The sequence below is a fragment of the Channa argus genome, chromosome 6 (genome assembly GCF_033026475.1).
Source record: "Channa argus isolate prfri chromosome 6, Channa argus male v1.0, whole genome shotgun sequence".
Taxonomy (NCBI): Eukaryota; Metazoa; Chordata; class Actinopteri; order Anabantiformes; family Channidae; genus Channa; species Channa argus.
In genome coordinates, this window is record NC_090202.1 from 20,439,501 (window position 1) to 20,454,872 (window position 15,372).

Genomic DNA, 15,372 nt, shown 5'->3' on the forward strand with positions numbered 1-15,372 from the left:
CCAACATTCCCCTGAATTAAAAATAAAGCATCACTGGATATGTGCAAGCCTGTGTACTTGTCAACTCATAAAAACAACAACAATACTGAAAAGATCTAAGCACTCAGTCAGATGGTTGGTTTTATTTGATGTATGAAGGCAATATTCTTGGTATCAAAAGAAAATGATTTAAAATGAAGAACCTGAGGTTTGGTTATTGTATTACACAGACGTTGGAACAGCTAATAAACACTGTTTTAAATTACATCACCCATCTCAAGCCAAGACCAACAACAGCAACAACATTCTGCCTGTATGATTCAGATCTTATTGAAAGCAGCCACATCCACAGACTGAACATATTCCTCGAAGGCGGTGATGGCTTCCTCTAGCAGATCTGTGCCCACTTTATCATCTTCTACCACGCATCCTATCTGGAGCTTCTTGATGCCGTAGCCCACTGGGACCAGCTTTGACTGCCCCCACAGCAGCCCTTCCATACTGACACTGCGAACGCACTCCTCCAGCTTGGCCATGTCTGTCTCGTCGTCCCAGGGTTTGACGTCAAGCAGGATGGAGGACTTGGCAATGACTGCTGGCTTTTTGGACTTTTTCGCGGCATATTCAGCTAGGCGCTGTTCCTTGATCCTAGCTGCTTCTGCGCTCTCTACCTCATCGTCCGAGCCAAATAGGTCGATTTCATCGTCGCTGGTGTTTGTCGAGGCCAAGGGAGAAGCTGAAAGGACAAACTGGCTCTTGGCAGGTGGCAGGCCAGCTCTTTCCCTCTGGAAGGTCTTGATGTGGTTGTACCAACGCAGGAGATGACAGAAAGTTGGTGAGGGAGCAGAAGAGATGGCGTCAAACACTGCAGTGTCAGCTTGGGATGCCACAAAGCCCTCAATGTAGCTTTTGTCTGCCAGAAAACCATTGAGAGCTTTAAGACCAGCTGGTGTGCTCATGTCACCAAACACAGTTTTTGTTGGGTGGGAGGATGGAGACTGTTGTGATTCGTCTTGCATGGGAAACTTGTGCTTGATGACTTCCTGCATGGGGACGTCATGTGTGAGGGGGGTTTCAGCAGTGTGGCCACTGGAAGAACCAAGGCAACAAAGCAACAGGTAATGAGTCACTGAGTTTAATTATCATGCACCAACCCCAAGGCACAAGGAACCTAAATTAAGACCAGGCATGCATGTACAAGCCCACACATCAACGCACACCATTAATTTCACAAACCCAGTGGAGTCGTTTATTTCTTATATCTTCCAACTTTAGCAAAAACAACTCCACATTAAGATGTGGCAAAAGTTGGTCCTTTAGCTTTCCCATGGACCCACTAAACTGATCGTGTGCATCATGCACCAATGCCTGTTTTTTTTAAAACCAATTTCAAGCCTTACATATATTAATGAATGTCATTACTTTTGAATTTGATTAGACAACGGAAACTGTTATTGTTTAAGTAGGGGTTAAGATGTAGGAAAGTAAAAATCACAGGAAGGGCTCGATGTCAATCTCCAGGGCAGAGCAGGGCATGGTGAGCTCAAAGCGGTTGATGACGTCTGGGTGGAGGACTCCAAGATGCCCTATGCTCTTTCCATAGGCAAAGATCTCTGCGCAGCGACCAGGAAAAAAGGTGGAATCTAAGAGGAAAAACATAGAAAACAGTCATTACAATGTGAGAAGACAGTTGCCTCATATCCCCTTAATTAGTCCCTTACAGCACAACAATTGTGTGAGCACAACAATTAATTAATTCAACCAGTCCATGAATTCTGCATGACTGTGCGATTTAAAAAACAAAACAAAACACCACGACACTAACAACATTGCAACCTGCATCACATTTTTCATTTTAATTTATTAAAGCTGTCAAAGTTCTGGAGGGACTTAGTAATATTAAGCTTATACACTTTTCTGCTAAAACCACTAGGTGGTTATAATGTTGTCACTGGTTGTTCAGATAACAACCACACCTGGTACTTCTTCCAGCCAAAATTCAGACTTTGTTAGAACATCCTTATATAATACAAGCCTCCTTTCAGAACAATAGTTACTACCTCCACTAGTCAATCTTGACACACACTTGAAAAGTCCAACTGTTCGATCATGGGTACTTTTTGGATCATGTTTTTAAACGCTCCACAACATGTATACCGTCTTTATTTAGAGACATAGTTGTACTTTTCTGCTGAATTATTGATGTTCCTAAATAATTAATATTTTGTGTCAACTGCTCAGCATTCTTGTTTGTTGCACATCACGTCACAGAAATCATGAGTCAATCATACAGTGTGGGAGGTACCAGGCTGCCTTTCTTGTTCCTTGATTATCCTCATAATGGTTTGCTCACCCACGTTAGTTCTTAATGATCAGCTCTACATTAATTATTCCAAAATACCCTAAAACCTAGATGGCAATTTTTCTTTAGCATCAGTTTTCCAAGGTAAGCCCCTCTAGAATCCAGTCTTTAATGGACTGGTTATTAAAAATATTTCAATATTTTCTATCATTAATATCAATAATTAAAGGCTGATGGTACAGTCTGTATGCATGTCAGAAGTAAAATGAACAATAATTATCAATACAGAATTAAAAATATTTCATTAATTTCAGTGAGAGGTGTTTTCTCACTTTGTTTAAAAAAAAAAACTGAAAGATGAACAAGAGATTTACCAAGATACAGGAGTTGCTATGACAACAGCCCCACATGCGGAGACATGGGCATTCTCCCACAGTGCACTGCTTCTTCCCACACTGCCTTGGTAATGGGTTCCAGAATTCACTGTTTAGATGTTCACTCATCACTATGGATGAAGGCTCACAAAACACATGGAATGTGTGTGTGTGTGTGTGTGTGTGTGTGTGTGTGTGTGTGTGTGTGTGTGTGTGTGTGTGTAAAATGCCGGGAAACTCAACCACTTATTTCACCTTCCAGTTTCTGGATCTGTTAGGTTGTATCTGCTTGCGTCTGTTCACACGTCACCTACTTATACTCAGAGTGGAATGACATAGCAACGATATAAATAGCTCTGGTACATCTTAAATAATCAGTCAGTCAATGAAAATGCTACACTTGAGCCAGGCCACTTTCCGCCTACTCACCTCCACCTTCCAAGCAAAGCTTTCATAGGAGGGGAGTTAGATGGCTGCATCAGATAACCAATGTAACTGGCCAACAACACCATCCTTTTGCCATTGGGTTTATTACGATTTTAGCTCACAGAGAATTCACACAGGACTTTACTGGGTCCACAACACAAAAGGCAGCTATTGCTTCATCCTGTATACAGTGACTGCAGACACATACAAAAAATAGATGGGTTTCAGTGTTGACTTTTAGTTTCTTATCAAAGTCTGAATCAGGTTTCTAAGGCTTTTTCACCCCCTCCAAAAAGGCCTATATTTCTACTATAGCAACAACTATTATCATTAGTAATATTTTGCTTGTCAATCATATGACTGCTTTTGTCTATACATTTGTAATGGGTCTCGTGTGTTCTCCCTAATATGCGAAAAGCTAGAGTTTAATATGACGGAATATGTAGGATTTGTGTTTGTTAGTCACCTTTTATTACTGGCTATGATAATAATGCTAGCAGAGTTAGCAGCAGCATGCTGTCATATTGTGACTACTTATGAACATAGTGGAGGAGTCAGTAGGGACAAAAAAAATGATTTTACAGAGATGTAAATGTTGGACTAACATAGCAGGCCAGAAACATAACTCCAAATGAATCCCTATGTTTTTCATTGAAACATTTCTCTGTGGCTGCTGACAAACACATTCACCATTGTTGTCGTAACCACAATTTATTTCTACTGCCTCCACAGTGAAAAAAAAAAAAAAAAAGGAACATATTTAAATTAGCTTAACAACATCAGAAGACTAGAGCTTACATTACAAAACAGCAGTACTAACCTTCTAGAATATATGTACTGTAGGCCCAGTATTGAAGGTCAATCACTTAATAAAAGCTTTGTGAATATGGCCTCTTTCCAAACAAAGGAAAGATTGGCCAAGACCTTGCATTGGACACAGTTGTTAAGTGAAACACAGGCATCTGTCTCTTAAGTGGTTTCTTCCTTCACTTGTGATCCCCTGACTCGTTATTTCATCCCTTCCCCCCCACTAAGTGAGGGAAACTCAGCTGACATGTATTCCCTCAGCCACTCACTATCTGTGCTGGGAGTGATGGTAAGTCCAGTGAACAAGGCATCTTGAGGGTGTGTCTGTGCCAGGTGAGCTCTTAGACTGGGTCATGACCTTGTAATGGGGTTTATGACACACAGATGTATGTGGTGGAGGGATTAGGCTAATGGTGCATAGAGAGAGGCAAAAAAAGCAGAGAAGATAAGTGTTCGTGCGTACGGTGTTTGGTGCATTAGAACGCACCGTGAGAGCATGTCCATTTCAGCTTCCTTTTTAAGTGTGTGTGAGCCTGTCAGATGGACAATCTAAGCACCCGTGGGTGAGTGTTGTATGTGCCAGTCTGTCTCGCTGCTCAGCACTGCAGTGGGTGACGTGACTCCCATGCACTCTCCCACGCTGCAGACTTTACACGCTCTCATGCCCTTGCTTGCTTACACCTCCAGCCATCATTCTGTTGCTCTCCTGTCCCTGTACCCCTCCCCACCCCACCACCCACACCCCACTTTTATATGCACTCTCCAGTCTCATCTCATTCCTTCACTCCCCTGTGTGCCTTCACCCTTTCCTCTGTCTGCTCTTGTTCACTGATACTTGAGCCCATTGATTTGCAGTCTGAATGGGCGAGCAGACCCAGAGTAGGAATCCTGCAGCATGACCTTGGAGCATGTAAGCCAAGGAGAGAGGTGAAAAAGACATGGATGGAGAGGTGGACAGGGTGGGGGTGACAGAGTAGAGTGGAAAGAGAAAGGAATAATCAAGGCCTGTTATAGAAAATCTATACTAAAATGCATAAAGATTGGGCTACAGTACTTTAAATCTTCAAGTGGAACCTTTCTGATAACGAATCTCAAAGGACCAGGTCAGCTGCATCAGAAAGCTATAACCTTATTCATTCTCTACCTGCCCTTTAAACAATAACTTCATTGTAAGCAATATTGTGCCAGTCACGTCACAAATAACTACTGTAAATTGACTGTGAGAATTTTACTTTTACGCCAAAGTTTGCAGGATTGATGTTCTCTAGTAATTAAACAGGTGTTCACAATAAAGCTCATCAGAAGACCCAACAGACCTGTACTGATGCAACATGCCTGACCTATTGATGTCATTTGTCATGACTTAAGACAACTTTTACATTTTGGATATTTGTACTTCAGCTTAGGTGCTTTTTATATTGTTTCAAAGGAGTTCTTGGCCCATATTCTATGATCCACAAGTGCTGAAATGACACTTTTGATTTCTATTGGACAAATTGATGACCGTAACACTCAATGCTATCTGGTTTCCCTCATCGTGCGAAGGAGAGATTGCTAGGTTATCCTGATTTATCAAGGTTAGATGATTTAAGTGCTGAGCTTGGAGGAACAATAGCAGAAAAATAAACCTAATATTGTTCATAAGGAGAGTACAGCAAGTATTCCTGTGGATGTTAAGTTCTTTATAAAGTTTAAGAGTAAAATAACTCCCGTTTCAGATTCCCTTCACTTTTTCTTGTTTGATATGTTGCAGCCTAATAGTACAAACATTAATCTTTCTCATTAATCTACTGCACAACCAGTACCCCATAATGACAAAGTAAGAAGTTTCTACACTTGGCCTACAGACCATCTGTGGTAAGTAAAATTGATTGGAGCTAATTTGGAAAGGCACAAACCTCTGTTAAGAAGACCTCACAGCTGACAGGGTGTACTGTATCAGAGCAAAAGGCATGAGGTTAAAGAAACTGCCTGCAGAGCTCAGGAACAGGATTACTGCAAGGTGCAGATCTGGGGAAGGCTATAAAAAAAATTACTCGGCTGCACTGCAGGTTCCCAAGAGCACAGTGGCCTCCATAAATCTCCAATGGAAGACTTTAGGCACAACCAGGACTCTTCCAAGAGCTGGTTGCCTGGCAAAACTAGGCAATCGTGGGAGAAGGACCTTAGTGAGAGAGGAGACCGAGACCCCCACGGTAAATCTGAGCTTCAAAGATCCTGTGTAGAAAGGACAAAGTTCCAGAAAGACAACCATCACTGCAGCCCTCCATCTAAATGGAAGTCTCCCCTTATTCCAAACACATGAAAGCCCACTTGGACTTTGCAAAAAAGCTCCTGAAAGACTCAGACTGTGAGAAACCGTTTGGCCTCAATTCTGAACCTTATATCTGATGAAAACTAGGCACCACTCAATACCAATACCAATACAAGTGCCATCCCTACAGTGAAGCATGGTGGTGGTAGCATCATGCTGTGGGGGTGTTTTTCAGCAGCAGGGACTGGGAAACTGTTCAGGGTTGAGAAAAAGCTGAATGAAGTAAAATACAGTTATATCCTCAATCAAAACCTGTTCTACAGCACCCAGAACCTTAGACTGGGCAGAAGCTTCACCTTCCGACATGACGATGATCCCAAGCACACAGCCAAGAGAACACAGGAGTGGCTTACCGACAATGGTCTAGTTGTCTGAGATTGGCCCTGGCTTAAACTCTCACTAAAGAAACCTGAAAATAGCTGTCCCTGTTCAACCTAGATTTACAAAGAATAATAGCAGAAAATCCGCCCACCGAGGTGTGCAAAGCTTCTTGCATCATAACCAAGAAGACTTGAGGCAGTAATTGATGGCCAAGGTGCTTATACAAATGATATTTTTTTAGTTTTAATACATTTACAGACATTTCTAAAATTCAGTTTTTATTTTCGTCATAGGCTACTGAGTGTATAGTATTGAGAAACAATGTATTTAAACAACTGTAGTGTCAGACTGCAACATAACGACACTGGAAAAAGTGAAAGGGGTCTGAAAACTTTATGAACACTCAGTATCAACTGTGTAGCTGTGAATGTCTTCACCGTCGAAGTGTTTTTTTAGTCATTTTGAATAGACATGACTAGTGGGTATAGGAGCTGACAGCTGGCCAATCTGTTGCTATAACAGCAACAGATGCACACAGATGGAGTAACACTACAGATTTTATTTCATCAAATTTGATTGTTCTGGCAGTTATCACAGTATGTAATTTTTTTTTAAATTTTTTTTACAGTACTTTTGATTTATTTTTTTTATAAAACGAAGAAAACAGTTGCTCTATTTGAACCCATAATGGATGTATGCTGAGCAGGATTGACTGTTCAAAATTGCCTTACAAATGTTTGTTTTTAATAAAATACACTTTATCCTTAAGGAAATCGATCAATTCATTGATTTCAGCTGTTACAACCCAATGGAGCAAAAGGTGGTGGCATCATCTATTCATTTAAATTAATATCCAACTGAAATTATTGGCCATCTTCTGTGTTGATCTGGAATCAGTTGAATTTTAAGTTGAAACCATGTAACTGCCATAGAAATTATGCTCCCTCAATAAAACAGCATACATACATACAAACTCAGCAATGCACAGTTGCTGCTTCTCATAGCCTGAATTTACATAATCGCAACAAAACCTGCCTTTTAACCTCATGTGACCCAGATTTATCTGTTCATCAGCTTGTACATAAACATGTAAATTTGTCCCTAGGACTTTGTATTCTAATTTAGCCTTAAGATTCAGTTCTACTGATCAAACTATTCCTTTTCATCTCTTTCCCATCCCAAGTTTCTTACCATCTGCAGCCTGGATGTGGTAGCCAACTCCGCGAGCAGGCTTCACTTCCAGCAGCTGCATGGTTCGGTCCAGGAGGCCATGGATCACTTCGAAGCCCGGACTCTTGTTGTAGTAAATGGCACAGAAACGCCGGCTGTTCCTAGCCCCAACATCTGGATGGTGGAATGAGGAGGAGGGAGTGAGAGGGTCATTGAGAACAGATAATTATCATTGTTCTATATTTGGGGTTTAAAGATACGGAAATATCAATTCAGCATCTGAAGCATTCAATAAGCTAAATAATTAAGACTTTGATCCAGTATTTAAACAGAATAAACAAAATACTTCATTATTTTCATCAAACCTAATACAGCAGCAACTAGATTATAATAGAATCCAATTCCTTTTCAGGGGGATCAAAAGGTATGTGCACCTTAAGACTACAATACCATTACTTCACACATGCAGGTACCTACCTCTGGTCTCATCCTTCAACACCACATCAGATATCTCAAACAGTTTGAGGGGAAGGGGCATCTTCCTGTTGGCCGCTATGGTCTTCAGCAAGCCTGGAAGCAAAGTGGTGCGTGCCACCTGGTGGAGAAAGACTGTAGTTTAGTTGGGGGGAAAAAGGCCTGCAGTCTATTAGAGAGGAAGAGTGCTCCCTCTTCTGGAAAAACAACATTACATCTTGTAAAAGAATGCAGGAACTTCTTGGTTTTTGGCTGGGTTTTGGCTTTCAAATCAGTCTTTAACTTTTTAATCTTCAATACACTGGAGTTGTAATGAAAACTAAACAAATTGCTAAAAAGGTTTCAGTTATATTGTTTTATTCTGTACCAATGTTTGATTCAACAGTGACGTAAGTGACCCTGGACATTATTATTAGGGGATGAGTCTTCTTATATAGTAAACGCTTAACATTGTTGCTTCTCATTCACCCGTTCACACACACTTACATATTGACGATAGCAGCTCTTATGCAAAGTGTCAACCTGACCCACGAGGATCAACTTGAACATATAACCAGGAGCCTATCTACCAACCCTTTGGTTCATCAGTGACCATGTGGCATAGGTATAGTGTCAACAAATAATGCAAGATGTACTATAGCAATATACAGCGTCTTTAGCACAACTGCCAACAAGCTATAGAGATAAAAAGCACAATAAAATCTACATCACATTTGTTGGGTCTTAATACAGAAAGCTAAAAAAATATAAGCGTACATAACTTTTTGTTTGCAATGCAGCTAGATGATGAGCAAGGCAGGATGTTGGAATTGTGCTTTAAACTACTTGACGTACATGGTTTCTTTCTAATACTCAGCTAAAAGAATACAATGTGTCTGCTAAAGATAAGCTCCCTGACCCCAGCTACGATTGAAATTCTTCCAGATCCCATAATGTAGCTGTACCTTCTGTTACTGTACCTGCACAGTAACAGAAGGTTTTATTCTTGTTCCCATTGACTAAGGTTAAACATGGAGGCCACACCTTCAGCCAGTCAGTCAGGTTAAAAGTAGGTTTATTTGTTAACACGACCTGGGTTGCTTATCAAGATATATTCAGAGAAATCTAAACAAGTTTGTGTGATTGAAATGTAGTTTATATGTTTAAAACTTAAAGAAACAAAACTTTTCATTTACCTGAAACTCAGCTGTCTTAGGGTTAGAGATGTGAATGGCCCTGGTTTCCGAGATCTTCTTCCCAAGCTTTTCTGCTATATCTTCTTGTGAACACTACCAGGAGAGAGGGGAGGGATTCCTCTAAACATTTGTACGAAAGATTTTGGATTTGTGCTTTTGTGTCGCTTTCTTACCAAGGCAAAGTTGAGGGCCTCTGTAAAACCAGCAGATGCCAGTTCTTGCCTCAATAGCTCTGTTAGTTTATTCAGTGGGAACTGTAATTTTATAAAGCAAACACTCAATACTTATTTGATGAGGTACAAATACTTTTACCATCAAAAATACACACAAAAATGCAGATACAGCTACCTGGTTGGCTATCGTGTAGGTGCGAGGTGTGGTGCGGACTATGTTGTTGAAACCATAGGCAATGGCAGCATCCTCCATGATATCGCATGCATGGATGACATCAGAACGTGTAGGTGGGATCTCAACCTCAATCTCATCACCATCACCAGTAGCCTGGGAACGCAGGCACATCCTGGTCAGCAGCTGGGCAATTTTTTCTGTTGACTCACTGTCACGAAAGAAGTGATTTATCAAGTTTTTGAAGACAAACTAACACCAAAATAAAATATATAATATAAAACCAGTAACTGTACTGTTTGTCTGCCCAGATTTAACTGAAATGTTGTAAGTAAACTATGACAATAAAATGTAATATAAACTTATGTAATGTAACAATGTACACACAAAGTGTGTACAAGATAATGTTTAAACAGTGGTTATCATAGAAGAACTACTCAGTTGAACAGTTTTGTTTTAGGTGGCACATCAAGTGCTTTAAGAGAATATGTGGCATCTACCAATTTTATTTTCGATTTTTACAGAGGAACAAATACAATTTAACTGGGTCCTAACCTGCTGTGTGAGTCATGGGCACCATTTAAACATGCTTGTAGAAGTAGCCCTATACAGCTATTCAGGGATATTAATTATGTTAATTAACACATGGCCTGGTTGAAACAAGCTACTCATGTATTTACCAGAGAGTTTGTGCATTTATGAGGGTTTGGTGAACCTGTCTCCAGAACAAATGTACATTTTACCTACAATATGTCAATAGCTTTGAAAGTCAATTTTTGGTATCTCTAGTATTTTATTGAGTAATACAAGTCCAAATAACTTACTTTATGCCAACTTTTTTGTTGATGAACTCACTGGACAGTTTCTCCTTCCTGTATGCCAGCTCCTAAAGTACAAACCGTGAAACAACAGCAGAGAATTAGGAAACATTATAAGAACTTCATACTTAAAAAAACAACAAGAAGAGCATTCAAAATGATTTAAATGAACACATTACTGGGTATATGCAGGTCTTGCCATTTTGGTAAACCACCTCAGCCTCTTCTACCCTAAAGGAAGACAGATGTAAATATGTTACCCTTACAGCAAATGCTGGTGTCCTCCATTTCTGCTGAATCCCGTTGTCTAAAGGGTATGTGGGTATATTTGAAAATAAACAAAATTGGAAATGTGGCAAAAACAAAACAAATCTTATGGTCAAAAATTCAATGGGGGATGATGGAGGTAATCTCAAAGCAGGTCCGTGTTTAGCAATTGATAAATTCAATTGTAGCAAATAAGGCTTTAAGGAAGGAATGGCTTTACAACAGATTTTGTAACACTGTTGTCCAGGATGTTGCCTCAAATGAAAAAACAGTGATGTTTTCAAGCTTCAGGTTCTTCCCAATAAACCTAAGAATTTGATCATGTTTAAACTTAAAATGCTGAAATGGAACCCCAGTTGTTGTTAGGTTCCAGTATTTGAGGCAGATCCTTAACTTACGTGAAAGGCTGTGCACAGTACTCGCTGAACATGGTGACCATCATGTCCAAGACAATCTTAGCCTAGAAGGATAAAGTTTATGTCACTTTCATATGATAACAGTGATACATTTGATTTATTTATTATCATCTGAGCCATACCTTCGTCACATCTGTAGCTGTGCACTCAATGAAGACGTTCTTTGTGTTTAGGGTGATTTTTGAATGGTCACCTGAAAATAGAAGGTAATGTTTACAATTTTCTGATGAAATTATACCTGCATGTTAGGTTAATTGGTGACTCCAAATAAGTCATAGCTGTTATTGTGAACGTGAATGGTTGTATGTTTGTGAATGTGTCTATGTGTTGTCCCTAAGCTAGACTGGCGACCTCTCCAGGGTGTACCCCACCTTTCACCTACTGACAGCTGGGATAGGCTCTTGCCCCTCAACAGACTGTACAGAATAAACTGTTACAGATAATGGTTGGAGGGTTGGATGAGTAAATTATTTAAAATAGTTTTTTTCCTTTTTAATTATAATCTTTTAAAGCTCTTTAAACATAATCTCATAGTGGTACTTAGCTGTTTCGCATTTTGCGTTTTTATTTTATACCGTCTCACTCACTTACATAGCGTGTTCAACACACATTCAGAAGCAGCAAGACCTTTTACTTTTTTATAATTTTATATTTAAAAAAAAAAGAAAAAAAAAAAGTTATAAATCGTTTATGTCAGGTAGCCTGAAACAAAATGCTCCCAGTGGTCTCTTGCCCAAATGTAGCTGAACTGCGTCAGAACATATATGCATAAAGTTCAGCCATCTTCAACTTTACCCTGTGATGCAGCCTGGCACCCGTTGCAGGCTGCAACACACAGGGGTGGTACACAGCAGTATAGCTGGCTTTCCATTGACAAGGAATGGGCAAGTGCAGCTGGCCCAGCCTTTTGTAGCTTTACGCAGGAACACCCAGTTAGAGATAATAAACCCGGAGAGGATGACAGAGACAGGACTCACCATTTATAATGGGAGGCATGGATAGGACAATCCCATTGCTGTCATAGATGACTGGGTACACAGGTTTGTCTTCAATAATGTGAAGGTAATGCCTCAAGTGGCTGTCTGTCTGTATGAACAATGAAAACAACACAACACTGAGTTAGCAAAAAGAAAAGGTGCTCATCTGACCATCATTCAGTCAATTAGCTATGTACCTTGTAGAGGCTCATAAGCTGGGTAGCAGTGTACTCTTTGGTCTGGTTCAGTGGTTTGAAACAGATGTCTCCAGGAGGTTTGGCTGTGTATGTAAACGGACCAGAGATTTTGTTCAGATCATGGGTCCCGATTGCTACAAGGCTCCTCTTCCTGCACACAACATTTTTGTGAATACAGTGTTATTGGTGTATTTTTGCCCTGATGTGAACACAAACTTATGGCAGTGCATAGCATTTATCAAAGAAAAAAATAGAAAAATGTGTGACCTTATAGGATCTCATATTCACAAGATATGGCTCTCATATGAGAAATTTTCGGAACCTGCCTCAGAATAATCAGGTTTTTAAGATGTCTTCAGTATTACATGAGTCCAGTGTCAGTTTAAAATTTTTCCAAAAGGATGAAGTAAAATGGAGCTGTTAATAGCTAATTCAGTGTAATTAGATTTTCAAAATGTATGCAACTTTTCAAGCTATTCAGGATGTATTATGTTGATAGTGAAGTGCAAAACAGGCTACATAAAACAAGTAATTCAAACTATTAGACAATTTATACACTTTTCAAAAGCAGTGACAAAGGGTACTCTTTGCATTTGTACTTAAATGTTTTGGTTGTTCCGACCTGCAGATATTTTGGTGGAGTTTGTCCTGCAGCTCGATGAAACTGTCATAACGCTCCTGTGTGAAGGTGATGTTCCTCAACACTGCTGCTACAGCATGGGGTCGCACTGCCGCTGTCTGCAAAGATCGAATTACTGGAGTAACCCTTTACCACAGTAGCACACAGAAGTCATAAACAAACTAATAATATCCTAATGGCAAAAAATTTTTTCCCCCACCTCTTTAGTGATGATCAGCTTCTGAGGATCCCCACTGACTGGACTGATGCGTCTGTAGCGAGGTGCCTCCAGCCTGTAATAAAATAAAATACATTTCTGCACCATTAGTAAAGCAAATCTGCATGAATTACATAAAAAAAATGAAAAAGCAATGTATTCAAACTACCAAAATGTCAATGTCAAATGGTTTCTGGCAATCCAAGCACTCAAATACATACCCATACTCTTTGGTTTTGCTACTCTTTGCTTTTGAGTTTGCTTTGTGTTATGTGAAATGGATTATTACACTCCTAAAAAGTTGAAAATAAATCTGCAGGAGTTTTGTTCATTTTACACACACTCGCCAGGCAGGTTATTACTCACTTGTCCTTAAAGACTTGCAGTCCACGGACCAGCCCCTCCATGCAGAGCAAGTCATAGCGGTTAGCTGGTACATCAATCTTGTACAGGATGATGTCAGATGCTCCCAATGCCTTGGAGTCACCCTGCTCTCGGCTGATTATCTCCTTTTCTGAGGTCTAAAATTTAAGCATAACAGAGTTAAATCTACATGCCGCAGTTCACACACACAAATATGGAAAAATGGGACAATAGCCCTTCCTCCTTAACACATGCATAACTGCATAATTTCCGTTCTGTGTCAAGTCAAAAAATAAACGATGAGAAAGGTCTATTGTTGTGACTGGTTTCATCACATTTGAAGTCATTTACTCACAATTTCATCCAGCTCCAGCCCAAATTCAAAGCACAGCTCGTCAAACTCCTCATCAGCTATAACAAATAGGAAACATCCATCAGTGAAATCCGCTACTAACTAATCTGCCATTGGTGTTCCCAGCAACGCTCAGCTCAGTTGTCAATGACCAGAGCGGGGTGGGGGGGGGGGAATGATGCAATAATCAGAGATGTCAGTGCACATACATTACTTACAATTACCTAAAAAAATAACAAATTCTTAAAGACATCTGGTATGGTAAATTCCCCTGAAATATCTTATTTTCTTTACATGCAAAATAAATATAGTAACGTTAAATACCAGCTAGTTAGCTAGCGGGCTCATGAGTTTATTATCAAGGCATGCGTTCTTTGAGAGCCAAAGGAGCTTGTAATAAACAAGAAGAGAAATTACCTACCGCTTGAAAATACAATTAAGATGTTAACTTACTGTATGTTTTGCCCAAAGCTTTAAAAAGAAGGTCCCTTTTCACCCCGACAGTCGGCATGTTGGCTGATAATCCTCCTTAGCACAGTGGAAAAGGACCCCGCCAGCCGGTTTTAGCTGTCTGAGGCCGTGCCTGACTGAAATACACTTGATATTAAATTAGTTCTATTCCATTTATATATGAGACTTATTCTAGATCTATTCGTTGTGTAACCCAACCAATACAGACAAAAGTTTAAAAACAATAAACCTAAGTTCTAACAATAAAACAAGTTTAAGATTATAAAAATATGAGTAGGCTACTATATAGCACAAGACAAACAAAATGTTTAAAATCTACAGTATTTATAATTTCTATGTGTGGTGTAAGATTAATAAAACTGACAACTGATAAATAAGGCTAGAAGAGAATTATAAGAATTATAAATGCCTTTGTGAATAAGTCACTTTTTTCTGGCAAGAGCAATTAAATTGGAGTAAAGTTTTCTTATTCGAATAGGTATGCATTAAGACATTATTTTTTATTTACTGTAGAAGATCAATCAAAGTTTCTGGTGAAGAAAGAGATTTGAAAATCATGAAATCTCCTTTATTTAGCTTATCTATAAGTTGCCTAGAGACCATCATTTCAAGGATTTTAGACAAGAAACTGAATGCAGGAAGGACATAGGAGCGTATGAAAGCAAAAGAATAAGTGGGTTAGAAAGGCTGTATGTGCTTCCAATAATGATGCGTTCATATCAAGGGATTTATTCACACTGATGAGAATTCTTGATTAGCGACAAAGATCCAAGAGAACAGACTTTAGCACAGCATGTCGCTGCATACAAGCAACTGCACTGAAGTACAATCAAGAATTTCTCAATTAAGAGAGTGGTTAGAATACATTATATACAAATATACAAATATTTTCAGATGACTGAATGAGAATACATTTTGTTTGGTCGTTTAGTCAAATTTGCATTAAAGTAGATACATATCAAATAATAGGGAAAGTATCAAGTATGAC

The 15,372-nt window shown here is 39.5% G+C and overlaps 1 protein-coding gene across 1 annotated transcript; it reads right to left on the bottom strand.

Moving 5' to 3' along the window:
- Nucleotides 1-107: 107 nt before the first annotated feature.
- farsb (phenylalanyl-tRNA synthetase subunit beta) lies at nucleotides 108-14,497 on the bottom strand. Its single transcript, XM_067507212.1, has 18 exons — nucleotides 14,367-14,497; nucleotides 13,917-13,972; nucleotides 13,565-13,719; nucleotides 13,202-13,274; nucleotides 12,985-13,100; nucleotides 12,363-12,513; nucleotides 12,166-12,274; nucleotides 11,311-11,381; nucleotides 11,171-11,232; nucleotides 10,685-10,736; nucleotides 10,512-10,573; nucleotides 9,691-9,898; nucleotides 9,516-9,596; nucleotides 9,343-9,435; nucleotides 8,171-8,288; nucleotides 7,715-7,867; nucleotides 1,475-1,622; nucleotides 108-1,068 (listed from the first exon to the last, which is right to left on the bottom strand). Exons 1-18 carry the CDS (start codon nucleotides 14,422-14,424, stop codon nucleotides 300-302), a joined length of 2,535 nt encoding a protein of 844 aa, XP_067363313.1. The 5' UTR covers nucleotides 14,425-14,497; the 3' UTR covers nucleotides 108-299.
- Nucleotides 14,498-15,372: the final 875 nt, after the last annotated feature.